The 11,536-nt window shown below is 35.9% G+C and overlaps 1 protein-coding gene across 1 annotated transcript; it reads left to right on the top strand.

Moving 5' to 3' along the window:
• Positions 1 to 1,014: 1,014 nt before the first annotated feature.
• On the top strand, positions 1,015 to 4,176 carry LOC113495162 (transcription factor Adf-1-like). The gene is made up of 2 exons (XM_026873771.1): positions 1,015 to 1,351; positions 2,192 to 4,176. Exons 1-2 carry the CDS (start codon positions 1,192 to 1,194, stop codon positions 2,674 to 2,676), a joined length of 645 nt encoding a protein of 214 aa, XP_026729572.1. The 5' UTR covers positions 1,015 to 1,191; the 3' UTR covers positions 2,677 to 4,176.
• Positions 4,177 to 11,536: the final 7,360 nt, after the last annotated feature.

Here is an 11,536-nt window from a genome sequence, read left to right as displayed (position 1 = left end):
CTAGGTTAAGATCCAGATGTCTCTTAGAAAGCTTTTAGAAAAATATTATGAATGCGTCAAATTGACACTGATATTTTATCTGTCTTGTTTATTCTTAAACTTTATTTCGGAATTATAAATAAAAACGAAACTCATTAAATCAGTTAAGAATAACATGTATATATACGAGTTAAGGTCATAAGAAAGGAAAAAAAAATAACTAAGTACGATAAAGTTAGATTGTCTTTGTTAGTTAGCCTTTCTAGGTACCTATTGATATCTGCTGATATTTATTAATTAAATCGTTTTGCAGATATAAGCATAACTTGTTGAATGATTCATTGATAAATTCGTTTATTACACAACGGTATCTTATCTTTGAGCCAGTAATCAAGAAAAATGCACGTATGACGTATACACCTACCGGTGTGTGCAATGGCAGTTTTATGAGAAATACCAGTGGTCACGGCAATCAAAATAATGCCTACCAAAGTGACTAAAGATCAAGCTACGTGGCATATTTTGAAGTTTAAAGAGTTTGGAAGAATATTTTGTGTAGAATTTGCTCTGTTGCGTGGTTTTTGTTGATAGCGATAAACCGCGATTACTCGCACAGCGCGGCAACGTCGCGTGTCGCGCGCTTCACTCGACAGTCTTGGTTCAGGTGACGCGACTTTTAATTGTGCGTTTTTTAATGTACGATAGTGATGGTCTTGACTCTTGATATTTAAGTTCTTTTATTGACTTCTTTTTTGCTTTGCAGAAAGCACACTAATTAAAAACGCTGCAATTTATATAATGTTTTCTCCTGAAGAACTTATGTAAGCTTGTTATATTGATTTGATAACAGTAGTGCAATATAATCTAATTAAAGTGTGCTAATCACCCTTCAGTAAAGTAATAAATATGTTGGGTACTTAAATCAAATAAATAAATCTATTTCTAGGCGACCTGAATATGTAGCTATCAATTTGTTATCTAATTTTGTCTAAGATGATAATGAATAAATTATCTGTACTTTATAAGGTGCAATAGTGTATTTTTTCCAAAACCTCTGAATCGCCGCGTCTGTTTCCAACTTTACGTTACATTGATCGTCCGTAACGCTCGCCTGATCGCCGGTCGCCAGTTGCCGCGGCGTACCCTTGCCGCGCGGACCGTTTTGACGCGACGCGATTTCATTTCAAATTTTTTTTCGTTGTCAGCAGAAACATGCCTAGAAGAATTATATTTTCTGATCAAATTACAAAGAGACTTATAAAGGAAGTGAGGAAACGAGAATGCCTGTGGAATCCTGACCACGACCGTTACAACGACAGATATCAAATGGCTAAGAATTGGATGGAGATAGCGGAACACTTGCAACAGCCAGGTTAGTGCGTTATGTATCACGTGGACCGCGCTCCGTGTGACGGTACCCTTATGTGCTCATAGATGGCAGCACAAGTATCAAAATAAGTTTCCATATTACTAAATGACCACTAGTGGTTGTTCCATAACATAGATATTGTATTGCAATTGTATGAGAACGTTAGAGCTGCGAAACTTTGTTTTTGTTGATTTAATGGGTCTCATAAATACAAAATTATCGATTTTATCTTATCAATGTTATCGACGATAGCATTTTATAAGTTTAATGATGAAACTTACCTCACATACGTCATTTCTGATTTCGGATAAGTTTCATAAATTAGTACCTTCTTACACTTAAAATATTCATGTATAGTATTTTTACGGAATGTTTTATCAGAGTTAAATAAAAGTTTTATTGTATTGACGAGATACCCCTATAGCTAATATCAGATAAAATATATTGTGTGAGTGCCACTCACAGATGACACAATCCCGGGACCCGCACAAGTATCCCGCATAACAGATTAATAATGTTATTATTATGTAATGTTTTGTAATAATAATCCCCGATGATGACACCATAAAGTTATTACAGTTTTTTTTTTGCAAATTAATTCACAAGGTCTCGATTCGAAGCTCTTTCATATTACATTCGGCTTTAAAGTCGACTCTAGAGTTTTTATTAATTAATTACTGGAACTAAAAAAATGTAACGAAGAAAATAAAGCTAACACTCCTTTGAAGTAACATTTATAATTTTTATTAAATTTAATATTTTCCAACATTTAAGTATCCAAATCTCTCTGCTTACGTTCTAGTTAATTTCAGTACTGTAACAAATCTTATTCATTATTCACAGAAGAGCGTCTACGAGTGAAATGGAAGAATCTAAGAGACTTATTCAAGAAGGAAATCAAGAAGTTCGGCCCCGTCGATGCCTATACCGGCAGGTGGAGGCACTTCGACATGATGAAGTTCATCAGTCGGTCATCAGGCAACGTGTCCAAGACAAACGAAGGCAGCGACGTAGAAACTAAAGCGGAATTAAACACAGACGAAGAAGAATACGAATTCGAAGTGGAAGACGAGCAGGAACCAGAGAGGAACAATGAGGTGGAAGTGTATCTCGATGAAGCTTACGAGGAGGATCCCATTCCCGACAAGAGAGCGAAGATAACGACAGACGAGGACTACGATGTGATGTTTCTGAAGTCCCTCGCGCCATACTTCAGGCAACTCGACCCGATACGGAAGCTGGTGGTGAGGAGCAGGATGCAAGACATGCTGCTGAACGAGATAGCAGCACAAACGTCCGCCAGCCACTGCCAGTTAAAGAACAGCTAGCAGTCAAAACCCGTGAAGGATAAAGTGACAGAAATAAAAGACACTTGATATTCCTTCACGTCAAGAACTTAGGTTGATGGTAATGTTAGAACTATAGACAATAAGTGAATGCTTTAGCATTTTAATTGGGATAGCAATGAAGACTGATTACGTGTAAATATATGTTGATTGCGTCTTAAATACGTAAATGGTGCTGTTTTAAATGGAACTGTTGAATTGAAGATGTTTGAATAGTTTGTATGTAATACAATTGGATGCCTTAGATTGCAATGGATTAGAATGTTGAACTTAGATGCGTAGTTTCTCGATATTACCTCCAAAGGGTGCCTTTATTGATATTGTAAAAAAGATTTAAGTAAATCTAAAGCACTGCCTGTCATTATACCTATTATTAACGCTTTTGAGTAACATTGACACCAAAATAGCCAGATGTGTTTATTATTATTTTTATATCTATTTAAGCTGATATTGTGAATCTAACTAATTACAATTAAAGCCAATTATTTATGTCTATACCAGAATAATAATATGATAATGAAAACTCGGACTATATAGTAAAAGTTGATTTGTTATTAATTCTAACTTGTTACGTACGACCAAAAGTACAAACACTTTTGGTAATTCCATTATTACGATGTTATCATAAGTGGGTCCAATAGCCAGCAAGTAACTTGCCGTCCCCGTTGATATACTTGAATAAAATAAGTCATAATTGTTCCCCACAGTCCTCGTTTTTCCACATATTTCTTTAGAAGAGCTGATTGAGCGTTGACTGAACCACTGATGCTCCTTCCAAGCTACATCAACGCTAATATAACGAGCTTAAACACTTGGTTTGAACAGACATTCCTCATAATGTCAGCCGCATCCGTGCTTTGAATAAACAACTTTTATCAAGAAACAAAGTATCCTATAATATCATCTGGTAATCAAAACCTATATTCATGTGTTCTCTTGGTGGAAGATCTTTAATATGTACAGAGGATTTAATATGACAAGGGACTGTGAAAGCTCGTTGTTAGGGGCTCTTCCACTTATGGCCATGTAGGCTTTCCTCTTTCAAAGCTGGATCACATATATATCAGTACGGTTGTTCAGTCTGCTTCTCTTTCTTCCGTTGACTTCGGCGAAGTTACGAGCCGACAACCGAAGGTCTACCATTTTTCAAGTAGTATTATCGAAGATTAAAATCGTGACCGCATATAAAATACTATTACTCCTTCTTACAACTGCAGTACCGTAATGTAACGTTAGTAACCGTAAGTAATGTTACGTTAGGATGCGGTTACTTCAGTATCTACCCCTGTTTATATAAGACGTTTTTTTTTATCCTGGCAATTAAGAGAACGTTTATAGCAGTTGTCATTTAGAGACCCTTCACATTGCGCCGTCCATGCTGTTAATGTTATGTAGGTGTACGGTCATCGAAAACCGACGCTGTACAAAAGTGTGAAGGGATCTTATAGTTGAATTCCATGTAAGTTTGATATGTTAGTAAAAGATTATGAAAACTAAAGAATGTTAATTTTAGTTAAGGATAATTTATATTTGTAACTGAACTTAAAAACTTACTTATGTTATTATTAAATTCTGATGTTGTTATTAATTGTCTTTTTATTTCTCAACTAAGTTATAGTCACCTATTAGAAGTATCTTCTTTTTTACTTGCAACTTTACCTCTTACTTTTACTTGCTTCCTCTTTTAAGTTTGGTTTAAACGCCATTTAGTGTATGACTATCATGAGAAGAAACGTTGCAAATACTCAGGGGTCCGTTTCTGTAAAACCACTTTTTCTTTTGAAAATGTTTATTAAAATACGTAACAATTCCTGGGCAAGCTTTCTTAGGAAGCCTAGTTCTGAAAGTGGCTCCTTCCTTGAAAACTAATCTCATTGGAGTTATCCTTAAATGGACAATAAAAGAGATTATGTCTGTCTAACCAGTTCTACTTATCAATAAATATACAAAGTAGTTAATTTTATTTATTTTAGTGGCTGTCACTGGTAATATTAGTTATTTATTTGTAAGCAATCACTTTGCAATAATCTTAGGAGTGGTATCTACCTAGCCTAGCTTTGAACACATGTATCTTAATCATTGTCAGGCGATTTAAAAGAATATTGGAGACAACAAATCAGTTTTCTGTATTAGGGACTTGCTTGCAGCTTAGCCCGCCTGGATGTCAGTTATAGCAACAAAATAATTAATTAATTAACCCAATTGAAAGTTTGGATGAAAGTAGAGTAATGTGTTTATGTATATGTCAAAACGTAACAAACATGAGGACTCACGTACATACATACTCGTGTTTGCAATACACAGATATGAAACAGTGTCTAATGTAGTGGTAGTGATAAATTCATTGATTTTTTTAAAAAGGTTGTTTTACAAACCTTATTACTCAATTCCCAAGATAGGTCTAATATTAGTGATAAGATATCGAGACGCGTCATCACATTTCCGTCAAATTATTGTGACAGAACTTAACGATCTTTGAGTATGAGCTATCTAATATATCAGAATAATTAATGACAATTTGAAAAAAAAATAAGCTGAAGCTACCAAGGAACGAATTTGAACGTCGTATCTGGATCAGCAGCGCTACTGTCAGTAGAACCCCGACTGGGTAAGTGGACAAGTCAACAGACAATTTTGCTCCTCTAATCAAGAGCTATGCAGGTATTAGTTCCCAACTGCCTAGGATGATACTCCAACCTACAGGCTAGTTAATCATGGGAAATTGGGAATCGAATATTTTTCTTCAATTTCACAACTACATAAATAAATACATTTTATCGGAAGTTAATGTACCTAACCAGTTTCCTAGCTCCTTTAGAAAGGGCTCAGGATAAATGGGTCATGGCCATGTAACGGCGCATAATAGAAGTTTGTCGAATAGATAACTGTCTAGAAGCGAATCACCAAATACAGAAAGTCACGATACAACGCGGTAGGCTAAAAACTTAGGGTTAAAGTCGACTGAAACTGTATTGCTGTCTGAATTGTTTTTGTTTAGCAAAATGAACAAAAAAACTAGCAATAGTTGCGGTTGCCTGCAGTAAGTTAGGTTTGAAAGTTTTTATAAGGATGACGTTTGGCGGGCGGCGGCGGGGCGCGCGGCTCGCGGCGCGCGCTCGCGGCCTGTTGCCGCTGCATACAACCCAAACAAAACACGCGCGGCAGAACGGCAACGTCGCGCCGCCGCGCCGCAACGAGAATCGATTCCTCTCCCGCCGCGCACCACCGACAGGTTTTACTTGCAATAGTGAAGCACTAAAAGCTTAATTACCGTAAATTACCGATTTTTCATTTGTATTGACACTTTTATGATTTAGGTTTAATATTGTTTACGCTAAAGTGAAGTTAAGTTAGAGGAATGCCTTTGTGTTATAATAGTTTTTCGTAATGAGTAATTTAACTCAATATGTGTGTAACTATCTTAAAACAATGTACCTAGATATTATTTAAACATTCACGAATTAAAAAATTGAACAATCTAATTTGAGCAGCATTAAATTCTGACGAAAGGTTCTTCGTTCCATTCATCCACGAATTTGAACTCTATTTTGAATATTAAAAGAAAAACAATAATAATATCTACTTATAAAAAAAAACACCCACTAGAGTACTAGTTAGCCTAGGTTATGATCAGCCATGATTAGATATGAGAACTGTCGACGCACCAATTTGTAAACTTTGATGGAAACACTCCCCTCGGGCAAACAAATTATGGGGGAATATGACGTAAATATAGATTATACCATATTATTGTTTATATTACTCCACGCCGCGTTTCTTTGTTTTAACTATTATCGCGGTTAAATTTCTTTCCGTCAAATTTCTACACTCAGATTAACTTTACATTCGTCACTGCCGGTTTTTGGACCTTTTTACAACAGGCTAATTTAAAAAGTTTTGGAGCTTTGAGCTTAGCATAAATGACTTATTTCGAAATACCAAAAAAATATTAGGTCTACGAATCTACTATACTGTGACTATCGAGTGGGTAGATTTTGTCTTCGATTCTTCAATACTAGGATAACAAGGTAATATTTATGAAGTAATATTATTTTGTTTTCTTTTGGTACTAGTGCTTTTTAAGCTATTTAGCTAGACCATCTAGTTGCAATCATGTACAAAATTTGACGATCTTCATCAAGCATTTAATTTTACGCTGACTCCTTTTCCCTTAGGCATATAATTTGTAGGAACAGTTCCTTAAAGTTTTTTTTTTATAAATAAACTTTTCCAATTTCATTTTTCAATTCTTTTGTATTTTAACAATAACCATTCGCCACATGCGGAAGGTATTTAAAAATGGTAAGTTAAAATCTATTCAACAGTTTATTGTTAATAGAATTATAAACACCCATTGTTCCTGGCAAAGCAACAAATAAGTATAAGAATATTACATTATATTGCATATTGGTTTACATTAAAAACCATAAAACGCTTACCGTGGTCTCTTTCAGTTTTGCTGGTAATTTGCTCGGCCCGATGTTTTAGTAGTATTTATTTATAGGTGAGCATTAAATGATATTGGTAACATAAAACTTAAATGGAAAAGCTTTCTGCAGGCACTGTATAGTTACAGTCACATGTGATGTAACTGCCAGCCAGCCCCCGACGGGTGAAATGTTACTCCGCGCCTACACATTGCAACTCTGTGACAAATCCATACGCTGCAGCGCTGTAAATATTCATAAGCACAAGTTTCCTATGCTCAACTTTTTCCTTTTTAACTAACATCGGACAAAACTGTTTTTGCGAAGTCCATTTGAGTAAGAGTAGCTAAATCCATCAATATTATGATCTTATATTCAAATAATAACACCCGAAAATGTTATAAATACTCAAACAAATAAGTAATAAAAGTTTTTGCTAAAGACCGAAAGCTTCTAACGGTGCACTTAATTAAATAACTATAACGAGATTACACCGGGGTGATTCCCATCCCGTGACGTTGTATCCGGGGGATCCACGGAGGGGCTATTCTTTGATTTGTCTCGTCTTTGTCGCGTACAATGCTCGTCAATCCGTCAGTCATTGTGCGTTACCCCCGGGCCGCCTCGGCCGCGTCGCCCGCTTCCGAGCTTTCCACGATTGTCACTCGGTACTTGTGTATTTACGAGAAGCTGATTCATCTATTGTGGTTTTTGTCGGTGTTATCTCCTTGTTGTTGGTCAGTTATTTGAAATACGAAACGCTAAACAAAAACTTTTCTGAGAATTTCTGTGTCCCGTCACTTAAAAGCAAACTTATCGGTTTTTTGTTAGAAATTACCGTGTTTAGGGAAACCCTCGGCGCTTGTTTACTTTACGTATAAATTTTAGAACTGCTCCCCTTTTTTTTTTGTTCCCAAAAAATTTTGATGTGACTTGCCCTAATTTGTTGTTCTCTGTATTAGCCTGTCCTCCGAAGATGAGCTAGTGCGGCCGGTTACTATCAACCACATGCACATCCCATCGGCTCTCATTTTCGAGTAGAAGAAAACAGTATTATCTTGGTTCAGTCGGACGACTAAGTATTGATAAGAGCTTTGGTCACAAAACATCTCAAAGTTCCAGAATACAAGAACCCTACAAATATCACGTTTCCAAAACCACAAACTCCACAACTAACACTAAACACAACACCAAAGTTTACCGTCACGTGTTTATTTCACAAAACAAAAGGTATCATTTATATTTGTACAATCGTACCTCGTAATGTCTAGCTTTCATCCGCTTTGTAAGAATTCTCGGTACAACCTGTTGACATTCTATTCTTTGGAACTAAATAACCGGTTGTTTGAACTGGAATTGACGTTAAACTGTAGAATTACGTGTCAGTTACGACTCGTCGGTGGTGACAATTTGATTTTTATTGAATGGAACGACCCTTTATATCTGTGATTCATTTCACTTTGATTGCGTTTGATGTTAGAGTGTTCATTATTGTTTATGAAATGTCAATGCTGAAGTCGCCTTGATATTAAAGCTCGGGTATTGCGACGTTCTAAACCATGACCTGCGTGAGAATTGTGAGAATGATGTCCTCTTTTTGCCGCATCTGTTTGTTTGTTTCTGTAAATTGTACTATTAACTAATATCTTTATGTTTGTGAGTGCTTCCAAAATTTTCAAAGCTTCGCTACTTTTATTTTAAAAGGTGAACAAAATAATACTGTGTGCAGTCTAGTAGTACAGAGGTATTGGATTTGTCATAGGGCGTAAATTTATTTTAGCGAATAAAAACTTTTATAGTAATTCACCTTATTGCATGTAGCTAGTACAGTTTTAATAAAACGAAGATGTTAGACTCAAATGGTGCTTGTGAGGTATCCAGAAGTCCCACAATTTCTATATTTTGATGATGGCAAATAAATTATTAAAGCCGAAAACGTAACATTGCTTCTTTAGCAAGCTCGATTAGATAAATCTTTAGCGACCTTCCTTGCCCAAAACTCCATTACGGTGCGAGCATTTCTTCTAAGCACCTATAATGATGTCGGCTTTCGGTCTAAATAAACGTGTGTCGATGAATGTGCTTGTTTCATCAACGAAGCCATTAATTTAAACGAGTTTTTCAACGAAAACTTTTCAAATAACTTGTTGCTATTAGAGACTGTTAGAATTCAAGGCACAAACGGCCTTAATTGCGCTCCTGATGCATACCTATACACAAAACAAAAACAATGGAAAATGTGGTCTTTTTAATCTTCTACCAGACCATTGAGATAGATTGATATTGTGGGAAAAAGTCGGGTTTAAGCATTGTGACTATAGAAATGGGAATGCTATTACAGCTACTGGAAACTGTATTTGAACTCGCTCATAAATAAAACTTTTATAGAGCTATAATTGGAAAACACTCCCGGTGGTTCCCACTGTTTGGTTTTTACCTTCACGAATATTACTTTTATGAAAGTACTGTGTACCTTGAGTTGGTGTTTGATATTAGGTGGAGGAATTCTCGAAATATTAATTTAATTAGAGTTTTGGTTGAGGCTAAGGATGATTCGGTGTCTATAGTAGACATTGTGAGAATTTTTTTAGACCGTTTATTTGTTATGGGTAAAAACGTGTTCTAATTATCCTATTTATATGAATACTTCTAGTGTGTAAAAAGTTTTCAAAATTAAAGTTTTTAAATGTAACATGACATGTGTTTGCAGCCGTTGCAGGTTATTTCTTTAACTGAAAGAATCAAAATATGCGAATTTGAAATTCACATAGAATCAAGATGTAAAAATAGAACTTATTGCTATGCAAGATATAAACAGTGTGGATACCGAGAGAAAAATGTTATAGATCTAAGAATAATTTGATTGATTCCGTATTCGGGTGCCTATTTGTTTGATTAAAAATTTTAGAATGATGGAGCTATAAATAAATTTATTTATAAAAAGTTTTGTGCCACTCCGAATAGCTGTGTTTATCATAACATTGCCGAGACAGCAAAAATACTGTAAGAATCTAATATATTGGACAATTTACAAGTTATTTATAGAAATACAAGATAGTAGAGTAATCATAACATTCGTTCAATTTGTGGAAAAATCCAATCTCCTCCCAAGTCTGGTTACATCTCTAGAATCTTTATTAACTTGCGGACCGCAAATCACTGGCAAATGGAGTTTGGCTCGCTTCTAACGTTGCATGTGACTTTTGCAGGTTTCCACTATAAGGCTTCCTTTAAGTACATCTTACTTCATACTTACTGACCTCCCACACCACTATGACTTATTTATTATGCGGCTGATGCAGTTACCTGATCTCATCATTCGCGTAGACCATCCATAACATTGACATCATCATTAGCTTCGTCTGCAAACACATGAAAAGATTCCGATCAACCTTAAACATTTCACTGTTATAATCACCACTTCATTAATAGATTCCAGCACAACAAACCTGTTTCTGGTTAACTAATTAAAAAAGTTTAATTTTCAAAAAAAATCTGATCAACAGCATCTCCCGCTGACGAGGTCAAGGGGAACAATATGTGTATATACGTCTCTCTCACACAACCGTGATACAGAACCCGCGACGTAACTTGATATGGCAATAAATAAAATAAGTCGCACTGTCTCTTTTTATCATGGGGAGCGTACAATTGGGCCGTCCCTTTCGTTGTCGGGTCTATCCGACCTCGTGGAAGTTCGTTTATCGCTCTTCAAATACTTAGTTAGAAGTTCCCTTCTAACCTTGAATGTCGGAATTCTACAGGTCGTGGTGAATAATACCTGCCCGAGTCTGTTGAAGGGCTCAATGTTGTAAGTTTCCCAGATTTATGTTGTATAAACAAAAGTTTCGATATAGGCATATTTCAAACCCGCTTGCTGCAAGGTGTGATCATGTTTCAACAAATTAATTAGGAACTCTACACCTAACTCGATTATGGTTTGATTAGCACAGGCGTCTGATGTCATCGATGCTACCTACTTGCGCGTTGGCTTCAAGTAACAGCTAAAGTTCCCCTCAAAAGCCATTAGAAGTATTGTATGAGATATGAGATTCTTATTTGTGTATCGTCTCCACAGGTTGTCTCATTTCCTTGTTTGAATAGATACACAGTGAAGCGTATTTAATCCAGTTTGGCCCTGACTAGGGGGCATAATGAATGCGAGATATGTTGCCTCTTTTCGTTATGTGGTCGACTTGTGGTTTCGATATTAGCATACACGTCATTTCATACATGAGGACATTAACTCGCAAAGTTGTTGACTATAAAAAAGAAATTTGATATCATTATTTTTTTTATCTGGCGCAGCGTTTATTTTCTTTCTCCGTAGAATTTGCAAACTGAAGCTGATTTTTAAATGTCGGTCTATCATAGAAAAGCTTAATAAAAAGTTGGTTTGCGAAAACTGCCTTTTT

Source organism: Trichoplusia ni, chromosome 6 (assembly GCF_003590095.1).
Source record: "Trichoplusia ni isolate ovarian cell line Hi5 chromosome 6, tn1, whole genome shotgun sequence".
NCBI classification, from domain to species: domain Eukaryota; kingdom Metazoa; phylum Arthropoda; class Insecta; order Lepidoptera; family Noctuidae; genus Trichoplusia; species Trichoplusia ni.
Note: the sequence above shows the minus strand (reverse complement) of the source record. Positions and strands in the feature narration are given on the sequence as shown.

Excerpts from the sequence above, each read along its gene's own strand:
- LOC113495162 (XM_026873771.1), top strand. The coding sequence starts at position 1,192 with ATGCCTAGAAGAATTATATTTTCTGATCAAATTACAAAGAGACTTATA. Across the intron at positions 1,352-2,191 it reads GGAACACTTGCAACAGCCAG|AAGAGCGTCTACGAGTGAAA; the intron begins GTTAGTGCGTTA and ends CATTATTCACAG.